Consider the following 15163-nt stretch of genomic DNA (forward strand, 5'->3'; position numbering starts at 1 on the left):
AACCCTTTACAGGTGAGAGGAGCTTTCCCCTGGCCAGGAGGGATTTCAAAGGGGTTTACCCTTCCCTTTATATTTATGACACGCCCCCCAAATTTCAGCTAGGGTGAAACACTGGCTGGGATTTCTTCCTGGAGCTCTAGGAAAACAGAGTTAATAAGACACATGCATCTCTAAATATACTACCAAGTACATAAAGACTAACAATATTTTCCACATCTCAAGGACGATTTTAACCAGTTGATTCTGGGAAACTTTCACGGGAGAGTGCATCAGCCACTTTGTTAGAAGCTCCTGAGATGTGTTGGATGTCGAAATCAAAATCTTGGAGAGCTAAACTCCACCGAAGAAGTTTTCTGTTAGTTTCTTTGACGGTGTGAAGCCACTTTAGTGCAGCATGGTCGGTTTGCAGGTGGAAACGCCGTCCCCAAACATATGGGCGTAGCTTTTCCAGAGCGTAGACAATGGCATAACATTCTTTTTCAGTGACTGACCAGTTGCTTTCCCTCTCAGACAGTTTTTTGCTGAGAAACACTACAGGGTGGAATTCTTGATCAGGTCCTTTCTGCATTAAAACTGCTCCCACACCACGCTCGGATGCATCTGTGGTTACTAGGAACGGTTTGTCAAAGTCTGGGGCCCTTAGTACAGGGTCAGACATGAGTGTCGCTTTAAGCTTGTTAAAGGCCTTCTGACACTTTCCGGTCCACTGAACAGCATTTGGCTGTTTCTTTTTGGTTAGGTCTGTCAGTGGGGCAGCGATTTGGCTGTAGTGCGGTACAAATCGTCTGTAATAACCGGCCAAGCCTAAGAAGGATTGAACCTGTTTCTTTGACTTTGGGACAGGCCACTTTTGGATAGCATCCACTTTGGCCTGTAGGGGGCTGATAGTTCCTTGACCCACCTGGTGTCCAAGGTAAGTCACTCTGTTTAGGCCTATTTGACACTTCTTAGCCTTAACAGTTAGTCCTGCCTCCCTTATGCGCTCAAGGACTTTTTGTAGATGTTCCAGGTGGTCTGCCCAGGAATCCGAAAATATGGCCACATCGTCAAGGTAGGCGACTGCATATTCTCCTAATCCCGCTAGGAGACCATCTACAAGTCTTTGGAAAGTGGCGGGTGCATTTCGCAGCCCGAAAGGGAGTACATTAAATTCATACAGCCCGAGATGTGTGATGAAGGCTGACCTTTCCTTGGCAGATTCATCTAGCGGTACCTGCCAGTACCCCTTGGTTAAGTCCAAGGTAGAGATGAACTGGGCCCGTCCCAGTTTCTCTAATAGTTCATCAGTGCGTGGCATTGGATAGTTGTCTGGGCGAGTTACAGCATTTAGCTTACGGTAGTCCACGCAAAAACGTATTTCCCCATCTGGTTTGGGAACTAGAACCACTGGAGATGCCCATGCACTTTCAGAGGGGCGGATTACACCCATCTGTAACATATCCTGGATCTCCCGTTCTATAGCAGTTTTAGCTTGAGGAGACACCCGGTAAGGTTGGACCCTAATTGGGTGAGCATTACCTGTGTCAATGGAGTGGTATGCCCGTTCAGTCAGTCCTGGGGTGGCTGAGAACGTTGGCGCGTAGCTAGTGCACAGCTCCTGGATCTGCTGTCGCTGCATACGCCCAAGGGTCATGGAGAGGTTCACCTCTTCCACACCACCAGCACATTTCCCTTCGTAGTAAACACCTTCAGGCCACTCAGCGTCGTCTCCTCCCTGGGCTGTAAATTGACAAACCTTTAATTCTCTGGAATAAAAGGGCTTTAGAGAATTAATATGATACACCTTAGGCTTTCGGTTGGAGGTGGGGAATGCTATGAGATAATTAACAGCTCCCAGGCGCTCCTGGACCACGAATGGCCCTTCCCACGATGCTTCCATTTTATGGGCCTGGAGCGCCTTTAAGACCATGACCTGGTCTCCTACTTTGAAGGAACGCTCTCTGGCATGTTTATCATACCAGGCTTTTTGCTCTTTTTGAGCATCCTGTAAGTTTTCTCTAGCAAGGGCTAAAGAGGTTCGGAGGGTGTTTTGTAGGTTGGTTACAAAGTCCAGAATGTTAGTTCCTGGAGAAGGTGTAAATCCCTCCCATTGCTGCTTCACCAACTGCAATGGCCCCTTAACCTCACGGCCATATACAAGTTCAAATGGGGAAAACCCTAAACTGGGATGTGGTACAGCTCTGTAGGCAAAGAGCAACTGCTGCAATACTAGGTCCCAATCATTGGAGTGCTCATTTACGAATTTACGTATCATGGCCCCCAAAGTTCCATTAAACTTCTCCACCATGCCATTTGTTTGATGATGGTAAGGAGTGGCAACCAAGTGATTTACCCCATGAGCTTCCCAAAGGTTTTTCATAGTTCCTGCCAGGAAATTAGTCCCTGCATCTGTGAGGATGTCGGAGGGCCAACCTACCCTGGCAAAAATGTCTGCTAGTGCCTGGCACACACTTTTAGCCCTGGTGTTGCTTAGAGCTACTGCTTCCGGCCATCGGGTGGCAAAATCCATGAAAGTCAGTATGTACTGCTTTCCTCTGGGTGTCTTTTTCGGAAAAGGACCCAGAATATCCACAGCTACTCGCTGAAATGGAACTTCAATGATGGGGAGTGGCTGGAGAGGAGCTTTGACCTGGTCTTGGGGTTTTCCCACTCTTTGGCACACCTCACAAGACTGGACATAGGTAGAAACATCCTTGCCCATTCCCTCCCAGTGGAATGACCCCCCCAAACGGTCTTTGGTCCTGTTCACCCCAGCATGGCCACTAGGGTGATCATGGGCTAAGCTCAAGAGCTTGGCCCGGTATTTAGTTGGAACTACCAACTGTCTCTGAGGATGCCAGTCTTCCTGGTGTCCCCCAGAAAGAGTTTCCTTGTATAAAAGTCCTCTTTCTACAACAAACCTGGATCGATTAGAAGAGCTGAGAGGCGGTGGGTTGCTCCGTGCCGCCGTCCAAGCTCTCTGGAGGCTTTCATCTGCTTCCTGTTCGGTCTGGAACTGTTCCCTTGATGCTGGAGACATCAGTTCCTCATGGGATTGTGGACCTAGGCTTGGTCCCTCTGGAAGCGATATAGGGGATGGAGCTGTTTCTGTTGACTGTGAACCGCTCTCCGCTGGTGCACTATGTTGGGATTCAGGCTCCGGCTGAGCCTCTTGTGTAGGGTTATCGGCTGCTGCCAGTTCAGGTTCGGTGGGGCCCTCTGGTGTTGAGGTTGCAAGCACTGGATTCAGTGCTGACACGGGGTCTGGTGTTGGTTGTTCGGCTGGTTCCGGTTCTGGGACTGGTTCCGTCTGGGTCTCTGGGACTGGATCCACTACTGCTGTTGCAGACATTGGCCTGGGGTCCAGGTCCATCACCTCTGACTGGGTCCTGATAGAAGTTTCCGGAACAGAGCTAGGCCTCACGGCTTGTTTAGCCTGGTTGCGGGTGACCATTCCCACCCTCTTGGCCTGCTTCACATGATTGGCCAAGTCTTCCCCCAACAGCATGGGGATGGGATAATCATCATAGACTGCAAAAGTCCACATTCCTGACCAGCCCTTGTACTGGACAGGCAACTTGGCTGTAGGCAAATTGAAAGAGTTGGACTTGAAGGGTTGAATCGTCACTTGGATCTCTGGGTTGATTAAATTGGGGTCCACTAAGGAAGCATGGATAGCTGACACTTGTGCTCCGGTGTCCCTCCACGCGGTGACCTTCTTCCCACCCACACTCACAGTTTCCCTCCGCTCCAAGGGTATCTGGGAGGTATCTGGGCCTGTGGACCTCTGGTGTGATTCCGGTGCAATGAACTGTAATCTGTTGGGGTTCTTGGGGCAGTTGGCCTTTACATGCCCCAGCTCGTTACACTTAAAACATCGTCCAGCTGACGGGTCACTGGGGCGAGGAGGGTTGCTGGAGAACGGGGTGGTGGGACGATAAGGGGTCTGGAGGGTTCTTTGGGAGGTAGGTGGGGCTTTGGGCGGCCCCCGGTAATAGGGTGTGGTCTGGGGTGGTCCCTTCTGGTCTCCGCTCCAACTGCGACCAGTTTTCTTCTTCTCTGCCACCTCCACCCATCTGGCTCCAATCTCTCCTGCCTCAATTACAGTTTTGGGTTTCCCATCTAGGATGTATCTTTCTATTTCCTCAGGAACACCCTCTAAGAATTGTTCCATTTGCATTAGGAAGGGCAAATTTACTGGAGATTCAACACTTGCTCCTGATATCCAGGCATCCCAATGTTTTACAATGTGGTAGGCATGTCGGGTAAATGACATGTCTGGTTTCCACCTTAGGGCTCTGAACCTCCGACGAGACTGCTCGGGTGTTATCCCCATTCTGACTCTCGCCTTGGATTTAAACAGTTCATACTTGTTCATGTGTTCTTTAGGCATTTCAGCTGCCACCTCAGCTAAGGGTCCACTGAGCTGCGGCCTCAGCTCTACCATGTATTGGTCAGTAGAGATGTTGTACCCAAGGCAGGCCCTTTCGAAGTTTTCTAAGAAGGCCTCAGTATCATCACCTGCCTTGTAGGTGGGGAACTTTCTGGGATGGGAAGTGGTACCTGGAGAAGGATTGCTAGGGTTTGTTGGTATATTCTGCTGGGCCTTTATCCTCTCCATCTCCTCCACATGCTTCCTCTCTTTTTCCTTCTCCTCCTCCTTCAGCCGCATGAGTTCTATCTGTCTTTCATGTTCCCTTTGTTTTTCCTCAGCCCGAAATTTGGCTAATTCCAGCTGTAGTCGAGCTGAGGATTTGGCCATTCTAACCTCTCTGTTTTTAACTAACTTTACACCCGAGGTTTAGAAATAAACAAACAAAACTTGGCTGTAAAATTTTGCTGTGCTGGAATAGAATACCTATTCTCTGATAGTGATTGTCAGCCTACAGAAAAAGACAATTCCCTTGTCTCTGTTCTGGGCCCAAATTAAAGCAAAAAACCTCCAACTACTTGGAAACCTGCTTACCCAGCCCAAAGAAGAAAAAAAATTTCTTTTCAAACCTGTGCTCCTTGTAAAACAAAAAAAAAAATCAAAATCCTAAAAAAAAACCCTGCCACTTTTGTCTCCAGGCAAATGGGTAGAGCACACACCCCCTATTTACTTTTAGGAAGAAAAGAAAAAAAAAAAACCTCTGGGTTGGAAGACTGTGAATTTCCCTGCAGGAGTTAAGTACCCTGCCTCCAGGCAAGAAAACCTGCAATTCACAAGATAATCCCCTTTTGTCTCTGCTTGGCCACAAAGCAGAGAGAAACCAAGCTGCTTTCAGTTTCAAAGCTGCCTTCTGGACTTCCTAAAAATTCCTTTTTAAAATCTGTATTTCTAGTTCAAAAAATCTCAACTGGATCTCAAAATGATTTCAGGTTAATCCCACCACTGTGCCACCATGTCAAGGTTCCTCCCCCACTCTGAACTCTAGGGTACAGATGTGGGGACCTGCATGAAAAACCTCCTAAGCTTATCTTTACCAGCTTAGGTCAAAACTTCCCCAAGGTACAAAATATTACCCCCGTTATCCTTGGAATGGCCGCTACCACCACCAAACTAATACTGGTTACTGGGGAAGAGCTGTTTGGACGCGTCCTTCCCCCCAAAATACTTCCCAAAACCTTGCACCCCACTTCCTGGACAAGGTTTGGTAAAAAGCCTCACCAATTTGTCTAGGTGACTACAGACCCAGACCCTTGGATCTTAAGAACAATGAACAATCCTCCCAACACTTGCACTCCCCCTTTCCTGGGAAATGTTGGATAAAAAGCCTCACCAATTTGCATAGGTGACCACAGACCCAAACCCTTGGATCTGAGAACAATGAAAAAGCATTCAGTGTTTTACAAGAAGACTTTTAATAAAAAATAGAAGTAAATAGAAATAAAGAAATCCCCCCTGTAAAATCAGGATGGTATATATCTTACAGGGTAATTAGATTCAAAAACATAGAGAACCCCTCTAGGCAAAACCTTAAGTTACAAAAAAGATACACAGACAGAAATAGTTATTCTATTCAGCACAATTCTTTTCTCAGCCATTTAAAGAAATCATAATCTAACACATACCTAGCTAGATTACTTACTAAAAGTTCTAAGACTCCATTCCTGTTCTGTCCCCGGCCAAGACGACTACAGACAGACACACAAACACTTTGTTTCTCTCCCTCCTCCCAGCTTTTGAAAGTATCTTGTCTCCTCATTGGTCATTTTGGTCAGGTGCCAGCGAGGTTACCTTTAGCTTCTTAACCCTTTACAGGTGAGAGGAGCTTTCCCCTGGCCAGGAGGGATTTCAAAGGGGTTTACCCTTCCCTTTATATTTATGACAAAGGTATTTACCATCCTGATTTTACAGTGGTGATTCTTTTACTTTTTTCTTTTATTAAAATTCTTCTTTTAAGAACCTGATTATTTTTTCGTTGTTCTTAATATCCAAGGGTTTGAGTCTGCGTTCACCTATGCAAATTGGTGAGGATTTTTATCAAGCCTTCCCAGAAAAGGGGGTGTAGGGTTTGGGAGGATTTTGGGGGGAAAGACATTTCCAAGCGGGCTCTTTCCCTGTTCTATATTTGTTAGACGTTTGGTGGTGGCAGCAATAAAGTCCAAGGGCAAAAGATAAAATAGTTTGTAATTTGGGGAAGTTTTAACCTAAGTTGGTAAAAATAAGCTTAGGGAGTTTTTCATGCAGGTCCCCACATCTGTATCCTAGAGTTCAGAGTGGGGAAGGAACCTTGAAATAGTGGCAGAGCGGTAGAATTAACTTGAAATCATTTTGAGATCAATTTGAGATTTTTTGAACCAGAAAAACAGATTTTTTAAAAGGATTTTTTTTTCCTTTGGGCTGCTGGAAAGCAGATTTTAAGCTGAAAGCAGTTAGAGGTTTTTTTGTCTCTGCTTGGGGGCCAGAGCAGAGACAAAAGGGAATTGTCTTTTGCGAGCTGGAGTTTTCTCTACCTAAATGCAGGGTAGTTAACCTCCTGTAGGGAAATTCACAAGTCTTCTCAGACCTGAAGTTGTTTTTACCTAATAGCAACTAGAGGGGTTTTCTATTTGCCTACAGACAAAGGTGTTAGGTTTTTTTAAAGGATTTTTCTGGAGGCTGACAATCACTATAAGAGAATATAGGTATCATATTACAGCACAGAAAAATTTTACAAGCCAAGTTTTTTGTTTGTTTTATTTCTAACTCTCGGGTGTAAAGTTAGTTAAAAACAGAGAGGCAAACATGACAGAGCCCAAGGCAGAAACAGCCAAAGAGGCTGCCCATAGGAGAGAACTGGAGGCAGCAAGAGAATCAGAAAAAAACCAAGAGGCTGCCCACAGGAGCGCTATGGAGGCAGTGAAAGAGGCGGAAAAACACCAAGAGGCTGCTCACAGGAGAGATATGGAAGCAAAGGAAAAAGAAATGGAGGCAAGGGAAAAAGAAATGGAGGAGAGGGAAAAAGAGAGGAAGCATGAACTGGAGTTGGAGAAGGTAAGGACTGAGCAGAATCTACTGGATAACCCTAACAATCCTTCCCCAACAATCCACAAATAGGAGCGACTATGTCCACAGTATGATGAATCCAGTGATATTGCTGAATATTTTCTCACCTTTGAGAGACTGTGCATTCTCCATAAAATTCCTGAAGCTCACAAGGTGATCACATTGGTCACAAAATTAACTGGAAGAGCTCTGGACATATGCAATAAGATGCCTATTGATGAGGCTTCTGACTATAATAAGTTCAAGGATTTGGTTTTAAACCAATTTCATATTACATCTGAAATATACAGAGTAAAATTTCGAACCCTTAAGAGAGGGCCTGGACTAAGTAATGTGGCTTTTCTAAACAGATGAAGGATCTGTTAGATAAATGGTTCCAAGCTTTGACGGAATGTGTGATTTGATAGCTCAGGAGCAATTCTTGAATATGTCCAAGGAGGAAATAAAACAGTTTTTATGGGATAAGGAAATGGACTCAGCAGAAAGTCTTGCTTCTTATGCTGATCAATACGAGCAGTCCCAGACCACCAGAGAGGCGGGGCAAGCCGGAACAAAACAGGTGGAGGGAGGAGAGAGGAACAACCCTGGTTGCAGTTGGAGCGGATACCAAAAGGGACACCCTCAGATCACACCCTACTACCGGGGGCAGCCCAAGGCCCCAACTACACACCAAGGAATACTCCAGACACCTTATTGTCCTGCCACACCATTCTCCAGCAACCCACCGCACCCCAGTGACCTGTCAGCTGGATGATGTTTTAAATGTAATGAGCCGGGGCATGTGAAGGCCAACTACCCCAAGAACCCCAACAGATTACAGTTCATTGCACCGGAATCACACCAGAGGTCCGCAGGCCCAGATACCTCCCAGATACCCTCAGAGCAGAGGGAAACTGTGAGTGTGGGCGGGAAGAAGGTCACCATGTGGAGGGACACCGGAGCACAAGTGTCGGCTATCCATGCTTCCTTAGTGGACCCCAATTTAATCGACCCAGAGATCCAAGTGACAATTCAATCCTTCAAGTCCAACTCTTTCAATTTGCCTACAGCCAAGTTGCCTGTCCAGTACAAGGGCTGGTCAGGAACGTGGACCTTTGCAGTCTATGATGATTATCACATCCCCATGCTGTTGGGGGAAGACTTGGCTAATCATGTGAAGCTAGCCAAAAGGGTGGGAATGGTCACCCGCAGCCAGGCTAAGCAAGCCGTCACTCCTAGCTCTGTTCCAGAAACTTCTACCAGGACCCGGTCAGGAGTGATGGACCCAGACCCCAGGCCAATGTCTGCAACAGCAGTAGTGGATCCAGTCCCAGAGACCCAGACAGAGCCAGTCCCAGAACCAGAACTGGCAGCAGCCGATAACCCTACACAAGAGGCTCAGCCAGAGCCTGAACCCCAACATAGTGCACCAGCGGAGAGCAGTTCACAGTCAATGGAAACAGCCCCATCCCCTACATCGCTTCCAGAGGGACCAAGCCCAGATCCACAATCCAATGAGGAACTGATGTCTCCAGCATCAAGGGAACAGTTCCAGACTGAACAGGGAGCAGATGAAAGCCTCCAGAGAGCTTGGACGGCGCACGGAGCAACCCACTGCCTCTAAGCTCTTCTAATTAATCCAGGTTTGTTGTAGAAAGAGGACTTTTATACAAGGAAACTCTTTCTGGTGGACACCAGGAAGACTGGCATCCTCAGAGACAGTTGGTAGTTCCAACTAAGTACCGGGTAAAGCTCTTGAGCTTGGCCCACGATCATCCTAGTGGCCATGCTGGGGTGAACAGGACCAAAGACCATTTGGGGAGGTCATTCCACTAGAAGAAATGGGCAAGGATGTTTCAACCTATGTCTGGTCTTGTGAGGTATGCCAAAGAGTGGGAGAACCCCAAGACCAGGTCAAAGCCCTTCTCCAGCCACTCCCCATCATTGAAGTTCCATTTCAGCGAGTAGCTGTGGATATTCTGGATCCTTTTCCGAAAAAGACACCCAGAGGAAAGCAGTACATACTGACTTTCATGGATTTTGCCACCCGATGGCCGGAAGCTGTAGCTCTAAGCAACACCAGGGCTAAAAGTGTGTGCCAGGCACTAGCAGACATTTTTGCCAGGGTAGGTTGGCCCTCCGACATCCTCACAGATGCAGGGACTAATTTCCTGGCAAGAACTATGGAAAGCCTTTGGGAAGCTCATGGGGTGAATCACTTGGTTGCCACCCCTTACCATCATCAAACAAATGGCCTCGTGGAGAAATTTAATGGGACTTTGGGGGCCATGATACGTAAATTCGTAAATGAGCACTCCAATGATTGGGACCTAGTTGTTGCAGCAGTTGCTCTTTGCCTACAGAACTGCACCACATCCCAGTTTAGGGTTTTCACCATTTGAACTTGTTTATGGCTGTGAGGTTAAGGGGCCATTACAGTTGGTGAAGCAGCAATGGGAGGGGTTTACACCTTCTCCAGGAACTAACATTCTGGTCTTTGTAACCAACTGACAAAACACTCTCCGAACCTCTTTAGCCCTTGCTAAACAAAACCTACAGGATGCTCAAAAAGAACAAAAAGCCTGGTATGATAAACATGCCAGAGAGCGTTCCTTCAAAGTAGGGGACCAGGTCATGGTCTTAAAGGCGCTCCAGGCCCATAAAATGGAAGTGTCGTGGGAAGGGCCATTCACAGTCCAGGAGCACCTGGGAGCTGTTAATTATCGCATAGCATTCCCCACCTCCAACCGAAAGCCTAAGGTGTACCATATTAATTCTCTAAATCCCTTTTATTCCAGAGAATTAAAGGTTTGTCAGTTTACAGCCCAGGGAGGAGATGATGCTGAGTGGCCTGAAAGTGTCTACTACGAAGGGAAAAGTGCTGGTGGTGTGGAAGAGGTGAACCTCTCCATGACCCTTGGGCGTATGCAGCGACAGCAGATCCAGGAGCTGTGCACTAGCTATGCGCCAATGTTCTCAGCCACCCCAGGACTGACTGAACGGGCATTCCACTCCATTGACACAGGTAATGCTCACCCAATTAGAGTCCAACCTTACCGGTTGTCTCCTCAAGCTAAAACTGCTATAGAACGGGAGACCAGGATATGTTACAGATGGGTGTAATCCGCCCTTCTGAAAGTGCATGGGCATCTCCAGTGGTTCTAGTTCCCAAACCAAATGGGGAGATACATTCTTGTGTGGACTACCGTAAGCTAAATGCTGTAACTCGCCCAGACAACTATCCAATGCCACACACAGATGAACTATGAGAGAAACTGGGACGGGCCCAGTTCATCTCATTTTGGATTTAACCAAGGGGTACTGGCAGGTACCGCTAGACGAATCTGCCAAGGAAAGGTCAGCCTTCACCACACATGTCAGGCTGTATGAATTTAATGTGCTCCCTTTCGGGCTGTGGAATGCACCCGCCACATTCCAAAGACTTGCACATGGTCTCCTAGCGGGATTAGGAGAATATGCAGTCGCCTACCTTGAGGATGTGGCCATATTTTCGGATTCCTGGGCAGAACACCTGGAACATCTAAAAAAAGTCTTTGAGTGCATAAGGGAGGCAGGACTAACTGTTAAGGCTAAGAAGTGTAAAATAGGCCTAAACAGAGTGACTTACCTTGGACACCAGGTGGGTCAAGGAACTATTAACCCCCTACAGGCCAAAGTGGACATTGTATCTTACGGAAAAAATCCTTGCTGACTTCCCCTATATTTTAATTCTGTTAAGTCTTTCCCACAGTTTATACAACCTAATAGGTTTTTGCTCTAACCTAACCTAATTCATGTTGTTTAGAGAAAGAGGGTAGATAGATAAGTATCCTTTGTACACAATTGTAACTAGAGTCATAAAAAGGACTTATCTGTAACTGGAGCAACAATCTCTGATGTTACACTGATTACACCATGTACTGTTAGTAATATTATATCAGGGTTTTCTACAAGAGGTAAAACATGCTACATAGCTGAGTATAAATATGTCTTCTCTCTAAGAACATAACATTATTCTGAAGTCACTTTGGTTTAACTTAAACTTGTTTGAAAACAGATTTATTTAAACCAGGCCAAACCCCAGCATGATACACTTCTATCATTTTTGATTTGGTGGTATTGATTTAGCTCGTGCCTATAAACTTCCCAACACAGCCTAAATTTAAATTGCCGGTTTTAAATTTCTGTCCAAATAGAGATACACTGGTTCAACTAAAATTGATTTCAAATGTCAACCAGCGAAGTGGTATGTGTAGACTAGACCTAAATTATATGATGTTTCCTTTTCTTTGAAACAGCATTTGTACAGTGACAAGGATTCTGTTTTCACTAATTACTTCAGACAATCTTCTAAGTAATCAAATATTCAAGGGTAATAACTGCTAACAATATATGACTCAGTACCATAACAAATAGATGGAATAGCTGCAAAATTAAAATCCAGAGCTAGGTTCCAGTTCTAAATCTTTCCAAATGTAAGGGGTGTTTTTCTCCCTATGATATTGGATCCATCTCTAACAGTGACATTTGAAACAAGTAATGAGAAAGAGAAAAAAATGAGTATTTCATTACTTAGGGTTTATCTACATGGTAAATTATTCCAGAATAGCTATTTCTGATTAACTCTTACAAAGGGAGTTAATCAGGAATAACTTCATTTAAGAATCACACCCTATCTTAACCTGGATTATCTGTCCTGTGTAGACAAGTTGTTATTTACAATAACTGCAATAGAAGAACTTGACAATTCCTTTAGTTTAGTTTTGTTTTTAATGAAAAAACAACATTCTTTCTATGTCTACTTTCAAAATTTTAACAAATGCTGTTGCTCTCGTAGTAACTTCCAATTTTCTGTATGTATTGAAAGCTAGTATACCAGTACATATTTAGCTCTGGTTTCATTTAAGTACATCTTTGTTTTATATAAATGTTATCTAAAGTGCTTTCAAATTTAAACGAATAATTCAATTTCATTTGCTAAATGAAAACAAAAAACAATGTTTGCCAGCTTGGTCATTAATCATTCCTTTCATAAACACAGCTTACTTAAAATATGCGTGAATATACCGAGAACTTTTTTAAAAAGAGGAATAATTAAATTGGACAAATAATGGGGAAAGTTAGTTCTCTGGATCCAAAACATGACTTAGATTTTGTATTTCCTTATGCAGAAATTTGCTTGCAAAGTCCATGTAACTTCTCTGTATAACCAAATAGTTCATTGCTCATTTCCATAAGTAAGTCAGTGCCAGCAGACCAGAACTCATAGTTGCCTCTCTATAAGAAACCAATGTGTGCTTCCAATAGAAGAAGAAACTTCATCAAGGAAACAGATTAGAATTTCCTGGAAGCATGAAACTGCAAACATGTAAAATATTATCATCAAATATTAATCATACTTTGGTAAGGCAGATTGCCTTCTCCAAGGAGATCATGTTTGCTGTTCCAGGCAACCAGATGGCTAAATCTTCTCTAACCTAAAAATGAACAATTTGGGAAGTGAAGCAGCTAAACTGTGCCAATGGATTAGGTGCTGTGGGAAGCAGAAGGTTGCAAATTGAGCGAATACAGATCTGAAGATACTCATAGGTCAGATTTTCCACATAGGGAAAAAAAAAAAAGGCTGGCAGGCTGATTGTCAGGTCAGGAAGCCAAGGAGCCCAGCTGCAAGGGACTCAAAGGATATGTCCACAAGTCTGACGTCCTCAGCGTTTAAGCAAGACTTGTGCTAGCCCTTTGCACAGGAGTGAATTTCACACTCATTGAGGACTGGGACAGAGTTTGATTCTGGGTAGCCATTTGGTTAAATTGTTATTAAAGCTGCAGTCTCTATCTTCCAGTACAAGCATGTTTGCTTATGTATGCATGCAGATATTTGGGTATCTAACTGCCAGTTTACCCATCACATTGGCAGTGTCCCTCTAACACCTATGTTTTGTCATCATATGCATATAGTCATGTAACACTGACAGACCCCGGTTGTTGGCAGGCAGGAATGAACCTGGACCTTTAGAACTAAATGCATGAGCTGCTACTGCTTAAGCTAGAAGCCACATGCCTCTTAGCTAAGGCTGTGGCAGATTTATGAATCTCTAGATGGTCTAGGTGCCATTAGAGGTGGACAGAGCATCACACCAAGCAGTCATGGGTTACAGGGGCCTACTAAGACTTGCTTAGTAATACTTTGACAAATTTATATTTATGAAATTTAATAATTCTATTTTCTGAACACCGTAAATGATACCTCTTATCTGATCATGAAGTTATAAAACCTTCTTTCACTCCATTCTGTATCATGTACAGCGAAAACTGTAACGGCAAAAGCTTAACATAAATTGCAAGGCTTGTCACTACCAGCTGTTCCGGTATAGTTGCTTCCAGAATATCAAATGAATGAACCATACTATCTACTTCTCTGTTCACCAAGGAGTCAAGTTGACACTGATGAAATCATGTTATCAGCAGTTGCACTGCCTATCTCTGAAAGGATACTGATAAAGATGGTCTAACATACATTAACTACAGCACAACAAAAGATGTGTGTACAAATGAAGCCTATTCTACAGCATCTAAAGGACACTTCCCCAGAGATTTAGAATCATATTGAGAATTGACCCTACATAATATGGAAAAGGTTACCAAATTTAGTCAACAGTGAAAGAAAATTCATGAAGTTATTGATTATGGTAGCCTCATTTTGTCAAGCAAGATATCTGGAAGACTCACCTTGAGATTTTTTAAAATTCTGATTAATTGATATTTAATGTAAATTTTAGTGATCTTTCCTATTTACATGAGTAGGGAGGCACCACAGGGGGTCCACAAGTATGATGATATTGAGATTTGCCTTGAGATCAAGGAGTAAGCCTCTTTGTTAGGAATGATTGACATAACATATCCTTCCCAAATTTATACCGCTTGTTCTATGAGAATAGATGGTGTTTACTTAGAGGTAATAACTAAATCTGTTGATTATTTTCAATTATTTTTAAAATAACACTACTGAGATTTGATACTTCTAACATTTTTTCCTGATCCTTCTAGAAAATATATTTCTTGAGTGTGAAATCTATAAGGTATGAGGGTAATTAACCAAGAGAACAATTTACCAAGGGGTCTGGTGAATTCTCCATCACTGGCAATTTTAAAATTAAGATTGGATGCTTTTTCTAAAATACATGCTCTAGTTCAATCAGGTATTAATTCAGGGAAGTTCTATGGCCTGTGTTGTCCAGGAGATGAGACTAGATGATGCCTTCTGACTTTATAAACTCCAATTTATTATTATTTAAAAAAATGATTCACATGTAGATTATTCCAAAATCTAAGGCATGGGGCACGTTAAAAAGTGTACTAACTCTTTAATTTTCTACTTATGAACACTGATAGTTGTAACCATGTATAATTACACTGCAAAGTTTGCAGTTTAATAATTTTCATCAAACTAACTTGATAAATTATTTTTTCTGATGAATACTGCAGCATATAATTGGATGTCAGCCAATTATTTGTGATGGAGAACTTACTTTTACTGGATACGTCATGTGTGTGAAGCTGATAGAAAACAGTCTTTATCATAAGGACTGCCTTAGAGTTCAGCCAATTATACCGTGGGAAAGGATGCAGCATATATTCTATCCAAAATGGAGGGGCCAACTCTCCTGCCATTTCATGGAGTCTAGCCCTGCTGGTGTCAGATTCAGAGACCTTTAAAACTGTGAAGACATGAAGAAC

At 43.9% G+C, this 15163-nt stretch overlaps 1 protein-coding gene across 2 annotated transcripts in view; it reads right to left on the minus strand.

Annotated features, from left to right (window-relative positions):
• Positions 1-15163, minus strand: part of DMD (dystrophin) — a gene marked incomplete at both ends in the record, with an annotated part of 1846964 nt that overhangs the window by 1694422 nt on the left and 137379 nt on the right. The window contains one exon of one of the 2 annotated variants that reach the window (XM_084636023.1): positions 1519-1633. The exons of the other annotated variant lie outside the window; for it this stretch is intronic. Within the exon in view, the coding sequence (XP_084492149.1) occupies positions 1519-1633 (115 nt within the window). Of the gene's footprint in view, positions 1-1518; positions 1634-15163 lie in introns of those variants that run through there. 2 annotated transcript variants of the gene reach the window in all.

The sequence above is a fragment of the Lepidochelys olivacea genome, assembly GCF_965140295.1.
Source record: "Lepidochelys olivacea isolate rLepOli2 genome assembly, chromosome: 1".
NCBI classification, from domain to species: Eukaryota; Metazoa; Chordata; order Testudines; family Cheloniidae; genus Lepidochelys; species Lepidochelys olivacea.